The 19,227-nt window shown below is 43.1% G+C and overlaps 1 protein-coding gene across 2 annotated transcripts in view; it reads right to left on the minus strand.

The window, feature by feature from the left end:
- The window catches only part of ARFGAP3 (ADP ribosylation factor GTPase activating protein 3), an 81,833-nt gene that overhangs the window by 60,792 nt on the left and 1,814 nt on the right, over positions 1-19,227 (minus strand). For both annotated transcript variants that reach the window (XM_050919748.1, XM_050919739.1), the window contains exons 2-3: positions 9,611-9,729; positions 7,605-7,677 (exon numbers count right to left, since the gene is read on the minus strand). In XM_050919748.1, the coding sequence (XP_050775705.1) occupies positions 7,605-7,677; positions 9,611-9,729 (192 nt within the window). The remainder of the gene's footprint in view (positions 1-7,604; positions 7,678-9,610; positions 9,730-19,227) is intronic.

Below are 19,227 nucleotides of genomic sequence, written 5' to 3' on the forward strand. Positions count from 1 at the left end.
TAAGAAAGGGAAAAAGAGTGATCCGGGTAATTATAGGCCTGTTAGCTTGACGTCTGTAGTATGTAAGGTCTTGGAAAAAATTTTAAGGGAGAAAGTAGTTAAGGACATAGAGGTCAATGGTAATTGGGACGAACTGCAACACGGATTTACTAAAGGTAGATCGTGCCAAACCAATCTGATCTCCTTCTTTGAGAAGGTGACGGATTACTTAGATAAAGGAAATGCGGTAGATATAATTTACCTAGATTTCAGTAAGGCGTTCGACACGGTTCCGCACGGGGAGCTGTTAGTTAAATTGGAAAAGCTGGGAGTGAATATGAAAGTTGTAAGGTGGATAAGGAACTGGTTAAAGGGGAGACTCCAGAGGGTCGTGTTGAAAGGTGAACTGTCGGACTGGAAGGAGGTCACCAGTGGAGTCCCTCAAGGATCGGTCTTGGGACCGATCTTATTTAACCTTTTTATTACTGACCTTGGCACAAAGAGCGGGAATGTGCTAATAAAGTTCGCGGATGACACGAAGCTGGGGGGTATTGCTAACACGGAGAAGGACAGGGATACTATTCAAGAAGATCTGAACCACCTTGTAAACTGGAGTAATAGAAATAGGATGAAATACAATAGTGAAAAGTGCAAGGTCATGCATTTAGGAATTAATAATAAGAATTTTGGATATACGTTGGGGGCGCATCAGTTGGAAGCGACGGAGGAGGAGAAGGACCTTGGGGTACTGGTTGATAGCAGGATGACTATGAGTCGCCAATGTGATACGGCTGTTAAAAAGCAAATGCGATTTTGGGATGCATCAGGCGGGGTATTTCCTGCAAGGATAAGGAGGTGTTAGTACCGTTGTATACGGCGTTGGTGAGACCCCATCTGGAATACTGTGTGCAGTTCTGGTGTCCCATGTTCAAGAAGGATGAATTCAAACTGGAACAGGTTCAGAGACGGGCTACGAGGATGATCCGAGGAATGGAAAAACTGCCTTATGAAAGGAGACTCAAAGAGCTTGGCTTGTTTAGCCTGGCCAAAAGAAGGCTGAGGGGGGATATGCTCGCCCTATATAAATATATCAAGGGGGTTAACGTTAGGGAGGGAGAGGAATTATTTAAGTTTAGTACTAATGTAGCCACGAGGACGAATGGGTATAAACTGGATATTAGGAAGTTTAGACTTGAAATTAGACGAAGGTTTCTGACCATTAGGGGAGTGAAGTTCTGGAATAGTCTTCCGAGGGAAGTAGTAGGGGCAAAAGACTTTCCTGGCTTTAAGACAAAGCTTGATAAGTATATGGAGGGGATGTTATGATAGGATCGTCAATTTGGGCAATTGATCTTGAATTACCACCAGACAGGTCTGCTCAATGGTCTGCGGGGAGATGTTGCATGCGATGGGTACTGAGTTGCTGCGGAGAACTCCTTCTTGGGTGCTGGCTGGTGACTCTTGCCCACATGCTCAGGTTTAGCTGATCGCCATATTTGGGGTCGGGAAGGAATTTTCCTCCAGGGCGGATTGGCAGGTGCCCTGGAGGTTTTTCGCCTTCCCCTGCAGCGTGGGGCACGGGTCGCTTGCTGGTGGTGTCTCTGCAGCTTGAGGTCTTCAAACCATTTTTGAGGATTTCAATAACTCGGTCCTGGGATAGGGGTTGTATAAAATTGGATGGGTGGGGTTCTGTGGCCTGCCTTGTGCAGGAGGTCAGACTAGATGATCAGATTGGTCCCTTCTGACCTATGAGTCTATGAGTCTATGAGAAACTGCAAGCCTCAGGTGCTGGAAAGCAGCAGCAGCAACGGGGGGAGTGGTGGGGGAAGGAAAATGTTGTGGTGGCCACCCGCCACTGCAAACACACACACTCATGCTGCCTCTGCCAAGGCATGCAGTTTGGCAGAGGGAACACTGGTATTCAACCTCCATACAATGCCCATGTTACAAAGGGGAGGTGGCACCTCTGGTCCCACCATGGGTTTGCCCACCCAATGCTGCAGATGGTGCAGTGCCCCTACCTGCAGGCCACATTCACCATGGCTGAGACAGCAAAACAGTTCAATTAGTACTTTGTAGAAATGAAAATGTTCAGCTTTACACTTGTGTGGATTCAGGGAAGTGATTTTTATATAGCAACTCCGCACTAGATCCTAGGTCTGCAAGAACCGTGTTTCTGCTCTGATTTGCATGGTTTACAGTTGAAAGTTTGGCATTCAGCTCTTCCTCCATACTGGCAGAGAGGCTCTCCCAGATAAGATGAAGGCAAAAGAGGATGCGTGATGACATGTTTAATGACATAATGAAAGCCTCTGGGACAGTGGACACTGAGCAAAGGACGTGGAGTATTGCACGCTCTGAAAATCTGGACACAGACATTACGAGCAGGAGAGCAGCCCATGAGAATGAGTGTGGCACTCAGCAGGAGATGGCTGGGTATTCTGTAGAAACAGATAGACATGCAGAGGCATCTTGTTGACCTTCAAGAGAAACACCTGGAGTCTTGACTCCCTCTGCAGTCCCTGAAGAATAGCATTCCAACATCCCTATACTCCCCGTTTCGACCTTACACAGATTTCAGTAGGTGAGGGGTGCCAATGCAATATCCCTTCCGCTCAACTGCAGAAGAGGGTGCCAAGAATAACAGCCACACATACACTGGTGTATGATAGGCAAGGCCGCTGAGCTTTTAAAGATAAGATTAACGTTTTCCCTCTCCCAATTTTGTTCCACCATCTTTCCAAGATTTAACTCTTTGTCAGATCTTTCAATATCTATATGTGACAATCAGTGACTAACCCTCTTGCAGTAAACTAAGAGGGGAGATGTGACGCTCTGTACCTCAGGGGAACACCCATTTTCATCCTTGTAAAATGATTTTGTGGTATCCAGTGTCACCAATGGTCCCTGCTTGCAGCTTTCTGAACAGACCTGTGTTCTTCAAGATGCATACATCATGCACCTTCCTGGATCATCCCATGCTGAAGTCGGTAAAATGCCCCCAGCGATCCACCAGCACTTGCAATGCCACAGAAAAGCATCTCTTTCTGTTTATGTACTCTCTGGCAAGGTGATCTGGTGCCCAGATAGGGATGTGTGTGCCATCTATCGCCCAACAGTAGTTATGGAACCCCACTGCAGCAAAACCATCCACTATGTTCTGCACATTGCCAGGAGTCACTATCGTTCTTAGCAGACGGTGATTAATGGCCCTACATACTTGGATCACCGCAACAGATTTCCCAATTCCAAACTGATTTCCCACTGACTGGCATTGCAAGCTTCCACATAGCAATCATCACTGACTTCTCCACCATCAGAGAAGGCCTTATTGTAGTGTTGCTGCACTGCAGGGCTGGGGAAAGCTCTGCACACAATTCCTTGAAAGTGGCCTTGTGCATATGAAAGTTCTGCAGCCACTGCTCATCATCCCATACCTGCATAATGATGCGATCCCATCAATCAGTGCCTGTTTTTTGGGACTAGAACCTGTACTCCACTGTGCTGAGCCGCTGCATGACTGCCAACAGCAACCGGGAATTGTTTCATTCCATGGCTTCCCTCGGAGCTATTTGAAGGACACTGCCATGTTCCACGCGGCAGATCTCATGGCTCTGGAAAAACCACAGGATAAGGCACGTGGTGTTTGCAATGCTCACCACAATAGTGCACAGCTGAGTGGTGTCCATGCTTCTCTGCATATGGCATATGCATGGCTAGACCAGCTTTTTGCAAAAAAGGCATGAAATATTACTGACTGCAGATGAAATCAGGGGAGAGAGAAAACTGCTTTATGGAACCTTAAAGTTATGTTTCCAGTGACCCCTGTGAAATGTTTTAGTCTCATATGGCACTGCAAACCCTCCCCAAAACTCCCCTGTGGCAAACTGCACTGTGGGATAGCTACCCACAATGCATTGCTCTCTGTATCGATGCAAGTACTGCTACTGAGGACGCACTTCACTGACAGAGTGTGGTGTGGACATGCACAACCAACTTAAGTCGACATCCCACCGCGCAGTAATTAAGTCTGTAGTGTAGACATACCCACAGGTTTAAATCATTTTCAACTACACATGATTTTTCCTAGAGACTTTTCTGAATGAAGTTTTTAGACTAATTATAAAATTTCAAAAAGGAAATTTTCGGAATTCTTTGTGTAGGTTTACTTTAGACATTTTTGCTGCTGTTCTGGGGTTTGTTTGTTTGTTTTGGACAGCTGGAAGGGGGGTGAAAAAGATCACTTACATTTACTGATCTGATAACACAATCCTACATTCCTTTTTACAATTAGGTATTTTCCTAAAACGTTAATTTTTTACATAGTTGGTTTTCTTGAAATAAGAATTACATTTGTACCAAGCTGGTATGTTATACAAAGGGAGGTTTCTTGGTCTAGATAAGACACACTTTTGGTTTGTCTGTCTCCGGGGTTACAAAAAGCAGAAACCTCCTGGAATTCCTTTAACCATCCTGAACATGTTATAATATAACTAACTAACTAAAACAAACAGGTGTTATATTTTTGAGCATTTTGATAACTAACTAACTAAAACAAACAGGTGTTATATTTTTGAGCATTTTGGCTATAACCTACTTGTAACCATATCTTTATATTCACTAAGGATACAAACAAGTTTTAATAAGATAAAAAGTTATGATAATATATTAATATCAGTTTTGCATTAATAATAAGGTCTGTCCAACACACACTAATTAATTTAAACAGTTTTAACATTAAAGGTTCTCTGATTGCAGCAAGACAATCTGAACCACTGCTGAAATCTGGTCTCTTTTTCCTGGTCTTGTTCCAGAACAAAAAAAAGACTAGTCCACTAAACTAGCTGTGCAACAGTGCAAAATCTATGAAACACTATGACAACTAAAAACATGCTAACAGGAGATTTTAATTTAAAAAAATATTCAGAAAACCTCTTCATGCATGTTGCGAAGAACACTAGTCCTGCAAGTAAGTATGGAAAGGAAGGAACTGAGGAAGCTGGGGACCAGACAGTCTCTTACAACCATGACTCTGAATGTTCTTGACTATACAGGACACTCATTTCCAATAGGCACTGCTCTTCCTCATGCTCTCCAGCCAAGTCGAACTTATCACCATACGTGGGAATATGCAAAATCTACTTCAACAAACATATTTGATTACAGAATATCTTACTAAAATAAAAGCTTAAAGGAAAGAAAAAATCTTTATATTCAGACTTCATGAATGGTGATGGTGGAATTCTTCTAATATGAAAACTAATCTATCAACCTATGTAAATTACAGTGGTGCATTCCAAAACTGCTTGAAAGATCTAGGTCTGGTGAATCTGAAGCTTTGACACTTTCTTCAGAGCACAGTTATGGATGATAAATAATGCAATATTAGTAACACATAGAAATGCTTGCCAACCTACTACAGTAACTCCTCAACTAATGTCCTTCTGCTTAACATTGTTTCAAAGTTATGTCACTGCTCATTTATGGAACATGCTTGTTTAAAGTTGTGCAATGCTCCCTTATAACATTGTTTGGCTGCCTGATCTGTCCACTGCTTGTAAGATTCCGTGGAAAAGCAGCGACTTACAAGGGAACATTGCACAAGTTCCTCTTCTCCACCTCCTTCCCCTCCCCCACAGCGCTTACCTGACTGCCAAACAGTTGTTTGGCGGTGCATTGGACTTTCTGGGAGGGAGGGAGGAGGTGGCACGGGGAAGTGCTGCATCTCCACTCCTCCCCCTCCCTCCCAGAAAGTCCTAAGCATGAAGTGCTGGAAGAGAGGGGCAGGAGTGGGGATGCACTGTGTCTCCGCTCCTCCCACTCCTTCCCAGAAAGTCCTAAGCACCGCCAAACAGCTGTTTGAAGGAGGGGAAGGGGAAGGAGCCGGGATGCGGCGTGCTCCATAGAGGAGGTGGAGTAGGGGTGGAAAGAGGTGGGCCTGGAGTGGAGTGGGGATGGGAAGAGGCAGGCCTGGAGCATCCCCCTGCAAAGTTGGCACCTGTTCTTCTCCAGGGAAGCTGCCACTGCAGCGGTGCTTCTTAGCGTCCTTGCCTGCAGCGGGCTGTGCCTGTGTAGGGTAAGCCAGGGGCACTTCCCAACCACAGTACAGTACTGTATAGTATGCAATGCCTTTTGTCTGCCCCCCAAAAATGTCCCTGGAACCTAACCCCTCCCGCCCCCGGAATTTACATTAAATCTTACGGTAAAACTGGATTCGTTTAATATTGTTTTACTTAAAGTAGCATTTTTCAAGAACATAACTACAACATTAATTGAGGTGCTACTGTATCACTGAAGGCTGGATACATAGTGTAACAGTTTCTAGAAAGGCTAACCAATCCAGCGACTGTGCTTCAATCTTAACTGTAATAGGCTCTAAGCCCAAGATTTTCAAAACTGCCTAAAGTTAGACTCCTAAATACATATTTAAATGTCCAAATAAACTGCCAGTGACTTTAATGGAAACTTCTGGGTGCTCAGCACTTTGAAAAACCTGGCCACTTACTCAGGCCTCTAAATATACAGTTACAAGCGTGACTTTAGGCACACAGTTTTGAAAATCTCAGCCTTAGTTACAAGAGAAAGCTATTCTGGGAAGAAGAAGAACCTCAGAAGACTATACTGATTTTCTAACTACCTTAGATATTTCTAGGGCACTAATCACTGTGGTAGCTGAGGTTCAAGATTAAATTGCAACTACAGTAAAGAAATAGCAAAAATTAATAAAATTCTGAAACAGGAGTTAGCAAAAAACAAAACAAACTAACTTTATATGAAATATATGACAATGCAATTTAACAGAATTTGGGTGCAGCTATTACAGAAACCAAGTTACCTGGGAAATTTTTAGTTCATTAGCTACGGTATCACAAATTTCAAACAGTAACTCATATTAGATAATGAATTTACAAGGGCCCCGTTGATACCAACTGAATTGCATACAAGAACTCTTATGATTGTGTATTAGATGACAAAACACAAATTTGAAAAGATATGTTCTAATATTTTCCCTTTGCCATATCTGTATTCATTTCACTTTAAAAACTGAGCTTTGGCCAACAAAAATAAAGCACATAGAAGAAAAAGTAAAAACTAACCTAATTATTTTGGGTATTTGCCATTTCTTTAAAAAAAAAATCTGCATTTTTGTTTTTTTTCCCCTTAGAATATTAGGATAGAAAATAACCAATAACATTTCACGCTATCACTTGTGTAATCTTTCAGCACAGCTGATTCTTCCTTTCACTAAGGCAAAAACATATGGAAAATTCAAAGTAACTTATTGTATTTTGCTAGAATTCTAAGAGACACATTTATTGATCTTATGCCTTTGAAGTCTGTGCAAATCTCTTGAAACAGCACACATATTGTCATGACCCCATTTCCATATAAATTAGTTTCTTCCCAACAGGATGTATAAAGTTTTAGGAGTGCAGCAGTTAATTCATTATTTTAACTTGAAACACACAAAAAATACACAAATATTCTAGGGGGCTGTGGAGTTAACTCCTTCATCCCTGAATTCTTCACTAACACATGAAATGAGCAATGAAGCTAAGTGTGGAGCTGTAAAACATGATAAGCAAATACTTGAAATAAGAAAAATCTTTCTAAGATATACTTACGGCATTAGCATTTCCTCCTATTTGCATGCATCTCAACTGAAACCAAGACCAGTTGGAATCCAATTCCGTAGATCTAAGCAGAGGAAACATTTTAAATGTTACTTTCAAAAACAATTGTAAATACATCTTTTAAAAGTTGTTTTAAGAAAAACTAGCCATTTGTAATAAATATTACAGTTCAAAACTTGTATTACTATAAACAAAATCCCTACACTAACTCAAGGCACGTCTACACTACAAACTTAAGTTCACATACAGCCACTGCAGTAATTATTGCAGTTTTTCATGTTCACATTACCCTCCTTCTGTCAGTGATGTGCGTCCTCATCAGGAGTGCTTGCACCGACTTCAGAGGGGAAATGGAGTTATTATGTTGGTGTACTATGGAATAACTTGTAGGCATGGGGATCCTGTACTGTTTTACTGAGGACAAAATTAAAGGGTCTACTCAGGACAGTCCCAAGAATCGAAGTACCTTTTGGGCTGTCCATAAAACTCATGCATAGCCTTAGATAAGGCAGGGTTAGCAAAGAATTTCTCCCAGGACTCTAATTAACTGTTCAGTGTCTAAGGTCTGGTCTACACTAGAAAATATTTAATAGCATAGCTGCACCTGCAAACTCCCCTAGTGTAGGATGCAGCTTCTACAGGCAAAAGAGTGCTCTTGCTAGCATAGCTTAAACCAGTTGCCTGAACGAAATAACCTATATCACTAAGAGAACTTTTTTGCTCCTATAATTGCATCTACACAAAGGCTTTAGCTGGAATAAAAATGTTGTTTAAAATGAAGAAAACCCACACTTCTAACCACTTTTATTATATCAGCAAAAGTTTTAAAGTGTAGACCTAGGCTATGTGAATAGGGAAAGCTCCATTAGGCTTCTGTCTGGGTTTAAAGTCTTTCCAATTACAAAAATCAAAAAAGAAAATGAAAACTGCAGGCAATATGGTGGAGGCCTTGAGACAATACAACTCCCTTTCCAAATATTTACATTTGTGACTACGTATGAGAATATAACACTTTGACAATCTCATTCCTGCAAAGACAATCACCTAGTTTTTGTGAAGGTTCCTTCAATATTCAAAGGCAGGGAAAATTACACCTGTTACCAATTTTCCACATTTTTCATTTTATCAGGGAAAGCAAGTTATCATCTCACCTGCTACCACAATGAAGAGACTATGGTGCCATATTTCACTATCACAGGTTTAAAGAACAGAGGCATACCGTCCTTTTAAATATTTCTGATGCATGTACCCATGAAAGAATACTCAGTACCTTGTAACACAAAGCTAAAGATGACAAACAATCTCTATGCAAAGCTGCAGAAATCTGGCTCAACCCTGATATAGAAGAACCATAAAGATTAGAAAATTAAGTTCAGTTTCATGCCTGTTCAAATCTTCATCTTCTGCAAGGAAGTTTGAACAACGCTGCCAACAAGGAACTTAATTATCTTTGTACCACAGCTCGTGCAAAGTGAACACATGCACAATAGGAACTCTACTGAGACTCTCTCCTATCTCATTTATCTAGTTCCCAAATACACAGCAGATGGATGTGAACCAGTAACTTAGGGCTGGTCTACACTAGGGGAGGGGATCGATTTAAGATACGCAACTTCAGCTACGTGAATAACATAGCTGAAGTCGAAGTATCTTAGATCGAATTACCTACCGTCCCCATGGCGCGGGATCGACATCCGCAGTTCCCTCGTCAACTCCGCTACCGCCACTCGCTCCGGTGCAGTTCCGGAGTCGACAGGAGCGCGTTCGGGGATCGATATATCGCGTCTAGATGAGACGTGATATATCGATCCCCAAGAAATCGATTGCTACCCGAAGATACGGCGGGTAGTGAAGACGTAGCCTTAGAATGAAAAGCTCATTCCCTCATTAATAAGTGTCCACAATAAAAGCCTCTGAAGAATCACATAATGTCGTGACAGAAACACTGGAAACAAATCTTACCACTTATTTAGCATAGAATCATGCTAACTACTTACCGAATGAAACTCAAGTGAACACCAAGTGATCGATGGGTCCCTGAGCAATCAATACAAAGAAAAACACCGTATGTTATGCTTGACCAGCTAGGATTTTTGGCTCCACAGTCAAAACACACCTAAAAAAAGATAAAATTAACAAATAAATTAATCAATTCCCACTAGAAGATACTTTTTGACTAATACCTAATACTTTTTGACAATGGAATGGAGGGAGGGGACCCTGGGAAAACAAAGAACTCCTGGCATGGTGGGAAAGGAGGGAAATATGGAGGCACACACAGTCCTTAGCATAGGGGGAATGTGGAGGCACAAAAAGCTCTTGGCATTATGGCAGGGGGAAATGAGACACAGGGAAAACACAGCGCCCTTGGCATAGTGGGAAAGGAGGTAATGAGGGGGCTGACATAGACCCTGGCTTTGGGGGAGGAGGATTGCAGGGAGTTCCTGAAACAGAGGGACTAGCACACAGGAAGTTTGTGGTAGGAATAAATGGAGGAACGCAAAAAGCCCCTGATGTGTGCAATGCTCTCAGCCTACAGAAGCGACAACATTTACAGATCTTTTTCCTTTAAAACATTTACTGCAAATAGACTAAAGTCCTAATCTACACTTAAAAATTAGGACTGACCTAGCTATGTTGCTCAGGGCTGTGAAAAATTTCATACCCTGAGTGCCAAAGTTAGGTCAACCTAAGCCCTGCTGTAGAAGCAACTAACTAGACAGAAAGAACAGGAGTACTTGTGGCATCTTAGAGACTAACTAAATAAATTTGTTACAGATTAACACGCTGCTACTCTGAAACCTGTAACTAGACAGAGGAATTCTTCCCTCAACCTAGCTACAGTACTGCTTCTCAGAGAGACAGATTAACTACATCAGTGTAAAAATCCCTTCTGTTGATATAGAACTGTCTACTCTACAGCACTACAGCAGCACAGCTGCAGCACTGTACCTGTTCTGCTGCAGAGGCTGTAGTGCAGTGGTCCCCAAAGTGGTGCCCGCCGGGGCATTTATGTGCACCCATCTAGTGCCCAGCAAGGGAGAGAAGCCCCGCATCTGCCAGGGACAGAGAACTCCAGGGCTGCAGGCGCCGGTGTTCTCGGTCCCTGGCAGGCGTGGGGCCGCGGCTTAAGCTGGAGAGAAGACACAGCCCCGTGCCTGCTGGGGACAGAGAACTCTTGGACTGCGGGTGCCACCGTTCTCTGTCCCTGGCAGGCGCGAGGCCCACCTACTGCCCAGCAGGGGAGAGAAGCCGGGCCCCGGGCCCGCTGGGGACAGAGTACTCCGGGGCTGCAGGCTGCGGGCGCCAGTGTCCTCTGTCCTCCCGGCTTCTCTCTGCGCTGCCCAGAACTGGCACCAAAAAAAAAAAAACCAAAAACCAAAAAACAAAACAAAAAAACCCCACTCTGACTCTGCAGAATGGCGCCCTGTAGCATGTGCTGCCCCAGGCACATGCTTGTTCCACTGGTGCCTGGAGTCGGTCTTGTATGCGATTAATTGCTGGCGACCGCCACACTCTTCTGAAAACATGAATGTGCTACTGGCCACAAAAAGGTTGGGGACCACTGCTGTAGTGTATACATGCCCTTAATTATACCACATTATAAAAAAATCTTGCTATTAGCACAGACTTAATGTCCAAAACTCATCCTCTCTTTCTTTTTTTAATAATCCAAAATTATAATAAAAATTATTTCAAACATGAGCCTGGTCTCTTCTGCCCCCCCCCCCCAATTTCTTCTAACTGAAAGAAAGAAAGTGTTCATACTCTTGGACTGAAGCTAATAAGACCAGCCTGCTTTTTTCTAAACATGAGAAACCAGAATACACTTACAGTCTATTCTGGGTCCTTGACTCCAACAATCTACCCCAGTGAACATAGGAGAAAAATATCTGAATGTTAGGAAGCGGTTATATTTAAACAACAAAGTGTTTAAAACGTTCAACATAAGTAGTCCAAAATATTGCATTTTTCTATGCGGATTTATAAACATTTGTTCTCTTATAGCTTTCTTGATTACATCATCTTAAAACTGATTGCATCATCTTGTAAATTTGACTGCCACAGTGCAGTGAAGTTCAATATCTTTGCTGGTGCAGAATCTAGCTCTAAATGAACTGGCTATTTTACTGTGTCGTCTGTGAAAATTCACAGTATGAAATCACGTATCATTTATAAATAGTTGGGTATACAGAAACAATGTATATACTACTTTGTGAAGTCTACTATTTTGTAGACACTGCATCTTAGGTATTAAGCACTGTGCACACCACCGTTGTTGCAGAAGTAGAATCGTCCACCTTATTAAAATAATATTTACATTCATTTTACTCAGCATTCTGAACTCTTTTTTATTCTCAACTTGCATGAACTGTGACAGGAAATTAATATAAATTTTAATTAGAACTAGCATTTCTGAAATAGTTTGTGAAATCATTTCCACCTAAAAACAGAGCAGGGGTATTCCCCATACTGTTTTAGGTGCAAACATTTGTCAACACCAGCAAGGAAAGCAGAACACTAATCCTAAATTCTAGCAGGTAATTAAAGCAGAAAATCATTCTCTGTTACTTTATTTCAAATTTTGCTTGTAATACTGTTTCTACTGCATTGATTTTGGATATTAAAATTTTTTTTAAAGGAAGCTTCATCAGCTTAATAGTCATTTCTGAAAAATCAAGCATCAGCTAATCGGCGTGTTTGCACCAGAGAACAGATAACTTAGATAACTATTTAGCGTCTTGCAACATGCATTTATTAAACCAGTACTCACAAAGTACCATTTCTGTATATATAATGATATATACCACTACCAGATATAGAAATACACTAAATGTAGCCCTAAGAGATTTTGGTGAGTGTGGCACTTAAGGAGCGGGGCAGATTAACTGAATCCAGCACTGACCCCTTTGAGTAATGTCCTCTCTAGATATATTAATTTTAAAAGAATACAATGAACTTATTTATCCATACTGTTTAGTTTGATATATAATCTATTTTGACTGTTACAGAACTTGCTCAGGCAATTAATTATTCTGCTCTTTTAGTGAAGCACTGTCAGTGGGTACTGTACTATACACAAAAATAAAGACAGCCCATGCCCTGAAACACTTACAGTTTAAAGAGATTAGTTATCCCCTAATTTATAGCATTGAACAATGACACAAAAAATGACAACATGAACACCAGCTGCTTTGATGTTTTTATAATTTTTGAAAGGTCAGTAAATTAAGTCATATACTTAGCTGAAAGGATTACTTAATTATAAAAAAATTTAAGTAAATAAGATTTAGGTCTACACTAGAAATCTTACAATGGAACAGCTGTACCAATGCAGCTGCGCCACTAAGATCTCTCGTGTAGCCGCTCTATGTCGAAAAGAGAGAGCTCTCCCGTCAACATAATTAAACCACCCCCAAAGAGTGGCGATGGCTATTCGCATTATGCTCACTACCACTTATGCAGACAAAATTTATGTTGCTCAGGGGAGTGTTTTTTCACACCCCTGAGCGACAGAAGTGGTAGTGCAGATATGGCCTTACTAACTGAAGATAAAGGGTACTAGTGAAAAGTTCTAAGACTACAAAGAAACCTATCAAATAGCTATCCTTTTTGGCAAAAGGGGAAAGAAAATTTTCAGTTCTGTCACCTCAGCATAGACACAACCATAAAACAGGTAGCAAGTCAGACCCGACCCCAGGAGACTAGGGCCAGGTATATACTACAATTTTTTGGCAGCATAGCTGTGTTAGTTAGGGGAATGATAATGATCTGTGAACATAACTGTCAGCAAAAGCATCTAGTGTAGATGCAGTTTTGACCAATACAGCTTATTTTGCTTAGGGGTGGGAGGGCTGTAATAAACTGTGCCAACAATAACCAAGTTCTTCTCAAATTGTGTATTTTAACATTTACAGCAGCAGTACAGCCAAAGGACATTAGTAAAAAATATGAGAATACACAGCTTTTCCAAGTCTTGCACTTCCTCCTCATGTCAGCAAAAAATGAACATGAAAGAAAGCATGGAAAGCCGGGGGGTGGGGGAAGAGGGGGTAAGGAAATGCCTAGAAAAAGAGGACACAGGACAAGTTGTAACAAAAAAATAAAAATTAAATGAACAAAAATATATTACCTTTGAAGACAAACATTATTCACTTCAACATACACATGCACACACACACACGCACACAAAGATACAAGAAAGTTGTTTGGGACAATGAATTGTCATTCTTCTTCCCCTCTCCCTCTTCTTCTCTCTGTCTTTGGAAGTAAATAAGATGCAATGTATGTCTTCCTGCAAAATTCACTTGAGTTAAGGACACTTGAGATAATCCTCCTGAGTTAGCTAAACTTGAGTAACTGAAGCCATACTAAGAACAGGAGTACTTATGGCACCTTACAGACTAACATTTATTTCAGCATAAACTGACCCATAGAAGGTGTGAGGAGAACTTAACATAGGGAAATAGAATCAATTAGTGTAATGACCCAACCATTCCCAGTCTCTGTTTAAACCTAAGTTAATTGTATCTAATTTGCATATTAATTCGAGTTCAACAGTCTCTCTTTGGAGTCTGTTTTTTTGTTGCAAAACTGCCACCTTCAAGTCTGTCATTGAGTGGTTACAGAGGTTGAAGTGTCCTCCCATTGGTTTTTGAATTTTATGATTCCTGATGTCAGATTTGTGTCCATTTATTCTTTTGCGTAGAGACTGTCCGGTTTGGCAAATGTACACGGCAGAGGGGCATTGCTGGCACATGATGGCATATATCAAGTTGGCAGATGAAAATATGCATTCTATTTCCCTATGTTAAGTTCTCCTCACACCTTCTATGGGTCATCTCAATTATCACTTCAAAGGTTTCCTTTTTCTCCTGCTGACAATAGCTCATCTCAATTGATTGGACTCTTACAGCTGGTATGCATACTTTCACCTTTTCATGTTCTCTGTATGTATAAATATCTCCTGCCTGTGTGTTCCATTCTATGCATCTGAAGAAGTGAGCTGTAGTCCATGAAAGCTTATGCTGAAATAAATCTGTTAGTCTCTAAGGGTATGTCTACACTACGGGATTATTCCGATTTTACATAAACTGGTTTTATAAAACAGATTGTATAAAGTCGAGCGCATGCGGCCACACTAAGCACATTAATTCGGCGGTGTGCGTCCATGGTCCGAGGCTAGCGTCGATTTCCGGAGCGTTGCACTGTGGGTAGCTATTCCGTAGCTATCCCATAGTTCCCGCAGTCTCCCCTGCCCCTTAGAATTCTGGGTTGAGAGCCCAGTGGCTGCTGGGGCAAAAATCATTGTCATGGGTGGTTCTGGGTAAATATCGTCAGTCATTCTTTCCTCTGGGAAAGCAATGACAGACAATCATTTTGCACCCTTTTTCCCTGGAGTGCCCTGGCAGACGCCATAGCACGGCAACCATGGAGCCCGTTCAGGTTTGGGTTTTTTTTTTTTTTTTTTTTTTGTTTTTTGTTTTTTTTACAGTCACCGTATGTGTACTGGATGCCGCGGACAGAGGTGATACTCCAGCACTACACAGCAGCATTCATTTGCTTTTGCATGATAGCAGAGACGGTTACCAGTCGCTCTGTACCGTCTGCTGCTGGTGTAAATTGGCAATAAGATGATGGTTATCTGTCCTTCTGTACTGTCTGCTGCTATCATGGGTGCCTCGGCTGAGATCGGCCGGGGGCGCAAAGGCAAAACTGGGAATGACTCCCTAAGTCAATCCCTCCTTTATGGTTTCTAAAAACAGAGTCAGTCCTGCCTAGAATATGGGCAAGTGTACTAGAGAACCAGTGTATCAGAGAGCACAGCTGCTCCGTGTCAGATCCCGCAGAAATGATGAGCTACATGCCATTCGCGGGGGGTGCCTCTGCAACAACCCCACCCGTTGCTTCCCTCCTCCCCCAACCTTCCTGGGCTACCGTGGCAGTGTCCCCCCCATTTGTGTCATGAAGTTATAAAGAATGCAGGAATAAGAAACAATGACTTGTTAGTGAGATAAAATGAGGGGGAGGCAGCCTCCCGGTGCTATGACAGTCAAGGCAGGACATTAAGTCGTGCGGGGGAGAGGAGCCCAGCATGCTGCTGCTATGACAGTCCAGGCAGGACAGAATCTTTTCTTTACACAGGAAAGGGAGGGGGCTGATGGAGTTCAGCCCTGAGTTGCTATGATGAGGATGGTTACCAGCTGTTCTGTACCATCTATTGGGAATGACCAAGAATCATTCCTATTTTCACTCAGGCGTCCCTGGCCAGGCTCACCTGAAGCCAGCCAGGAGCACTCATGGGTTGATAACAAGGACGGCTACCAGTCCTACTACACCGTCTGCCACCGGGCAGGGGAGAGGAGTGGATACTGCTCTTCACTGCTGCAGCATCGCGTCTACCAGCAGCATTCAGTAGACATAGGGTGACATTGAAAGAAGTCAAGGAATGATTTCTTTCCCTTTTCTTTCACATGGGGGGAGGGGAGTAAATTGATGAGCTATTCCCTGAACCACGCCGGACAATGTGTTTGAACCTACAGGCATTAGGAGCTCAGCCAAGAATGCAAATACTTTTCGGAGACTGCTGGGGACTGTGGGATAGCTGGAGTCCTCAGTACGCCATCCCTCCCTCCATGAGCATCCATTTGAGTCTCTGGCTTCCCATTACGCTTGTCACGCAGCATTGTGTAGTCTGTAGATTTTTTTTTTCAAACGCTTTAGTATTTCGTCTTCTGTAATGGAGCTTTGATAGAACAGATTTGTTTCCCCATACAGCGATCAGATCCAGTATCTCCCGTACAGTCCATGCTGGAGCTCTTTTTGGATTTGAGACTGCATTGCCCCTCGTGCTGATGAGAGCTCCACGCTGGGCAAACAGGAAATGAAATTCAAAAGTTCACGGGGCTTTTCCTGTTTACCTGGCCACTGCATCCGAGCTGAGATTGCTGTCCAGAGCGGTCACAGTGGTGCACTGTGGGATATCGCCCGGAGGCCAAAACTGTCGATTTGCGGCCACACTAACCCTAATCCGATATGGTAATACCGATTTTAGCGCTACTCCTCTCGTCGGGGAGGAGTACAGAAACCGATTTAAAGAGCCCTTTATATCGCTATAAAGGGCCTCGTAGTGTGGACGGGTACAGCGTTAAATCAGTTTAACGGTGCTAAAATCGGTTTAAACGCTTAGTGTAGACCAAGCCTAAGGTGCCACAAATACTCCTGTTCTTTTTGCGGATACAGACTAACACGGCTGCTACTCTGAAGCCATACTGGGAAAGAACAAGTCAGCTGCTGCCCTCACTTTTGTGTGGCCCTAATACTTCTACAGGCAGATTTTTTAGAAGTTCTTTGCACCAAAGTAAGCTGAGCTGCTCCATAAATTATTTCTCAATGGATTGAATTAGAACTTGTTTGTCCTTTCTGGGCACATGGGGGAAACTGAGGGTAGGCATTGGAGGACAAGCTGCATTTGAGTGGAACTAATCTGCATCCACATGACAGAATAGTTGTGTTAGAAGCTAACAAATTGTGCTAATTCAAGCTTTAATCTATGCCTGACAGATCAGCCAACCTGAGTTAAAAGCACCACTATATTCAAGTTGAGGAAGTGTGTGGGGATGGGACTTGAGTTATGGGGCAAAGCAGCGAAGACAGGGCTTCATGTTCCTCACTGCATACCTGTTAGGGTGAGAATTAGGCTAAAATGCTGGACCAGACAGGCCTCAACACGTTACTACTGTTTCTCATATAAGATCAGAATATTAGGCACTTATAAACAGTAACAAGATAGAAACCGTGCCACAGACAATTCCAGGATACATATATATTTAATTTTCACTGTCTATTTCAGTGGGGCTGTGCCCCAGAAGCAGCCAGCAGCGGGTCCAGCTTCTAGGCCAGGGGGCCATGGGGCTCCGCACGCTGTTCCTGGTCTGAGCACTAGCTCCGCACTCCCATTGGCCGGTTATGGGAGCTTGGGGGGTGGGGGGAAGTGCATGTGGGTGAGAGCTGCGTCGAGGTGTGCAAGCGGCTCCATGCAGCTCTCGCCCACAGGCTCTAGAAGCCAGACCTGCTGCTGGCCGCTTCTGGGGCACAGTGCAGTCTGCGGTGCCAGGGCAGGCAGGAAGCCTGCCTCTGCACCCCGGCTATGCTGCTGACCACGTCTCAATCCCCTGCCCCAGTCCTGAGCCGCCCCAAACCCGGAACCCCTTTCTGCATCCCAAACTCCTCATCCCTGGCTGCACCCCTAGCCCAGAGCCCTGACCCCCCTCCTGCACCCCAACCCTCTACTGAAGCCCTGAGCCCCTTGCTGCACCCTAAACCCCTCATCTCTGGCTCTACCCTGCACCCCAACCCTGTGCCCTAGCCTTGAGCCCCTCTCACTCCCCAAACCCCTCATCCCCAGCTCCGCTGGGTCGCACGCATCAACAATTTTCTTCAGCTGGGTCCACAGGAAAAAAGTTTGAATAACTACTGGTCTATTTTGGTAGGGCCAAAGCACAAAACAATTCTTGATGAGAAAATCGTGAAGAATATTCTGAGATTATACTACAAATCATGCATCTTTCATATTTGGATTTTTCCTTTCATCAGGTGTGAAAGAGTGCCAATGAAATTAGTTTTCATAGTTTTGAAGGGGTTCTTAGTGAATAAAGTTTTCTTCTTAGTTTATAAAAGCTAATTGAACATCTTAGTGCCAAGGCAACAACAAAATCAAGCAGTGCTTCAGAACACTAAGGAAAAAAAGTGCCGATTGGACAATGGTCCAAGTAATTTTAAATAAGACAACAGCACAATTTATGAACTACAAAAAGAATGATGCTGCTTTTAATTTCAAGTAGTTTCAGGAAAGAGACAAGATGTTAAATCCACTGCGGTCTAACCATAGCTTCTGTTCTGAAACTTTCTTTGCTTCCATTCCTCAGCTGTAAAACAGGGATGATGCTACTTACCCACCTCACACAGGGACTGAGAGGGTTCATTTGTGTTTATCCTGAATATGGGAAGCTCTACCTATAAAGTAACAGCCGTTTGAAGTAGGGGAAGGTTGGGGTTCAAAAGATTATGGCACCCTGCTCCCCATACTCACCTCTCCAAGGCTGCACATTGGTTTCCCTAGGAGAGGCAATACTCCTCGGTGATAAATTGGATTGAAAACGTAACAATGGAGCCTGTATTGCCTGCTCCTTCCCAAAAAAAGAGAGATGGGGGAAAAGGATGCAGGCCAGATCCCAAGTTTCCTCACACTGGAGGCAGGAGGGGGGAGTAGGGGCAGTGAAGCAGGGGGAGGCTGTGACAAAAGCCCTGCTGGGGTGAGTCACTCAGGGGAGGTTTGTGCACGGGGGAGAGAAGGGTGTCACAGACCTAGCAATAATAGTAATTACAGGCGGAATGAGATGGGTGTCTTCTGGACATACACTGAGCTCAGTCACACTATCAAGTCCTAGCATTTAAGGTCAAAAGGGACCACCAGATCATCTAAGGCCAAAAGGGACCACTTGTATATCACAGGTCACCAGCACCACCCAGTGTCTGCACACTTAAATACAACCAAAATTAGACCAAAGTATTACTGCCTGCAGTAGACTATTAGGTGCCACAGGGAGAGATT

Source organism: Gopherus flavomarginatus, chromosome 1 (assembly GCF_025201925.1).
Source record: "Gopherus flavomarginatus isolate rGopFla2 chromosome 1, rGopFla2.mat.asm, whole genome shotgun sequence".
Lineage (NCBI taxonomy): Eukaryota > Metazoa > Chordata > Testudines > Testudinidae > Gopherus > Gopherus flavomarginatus.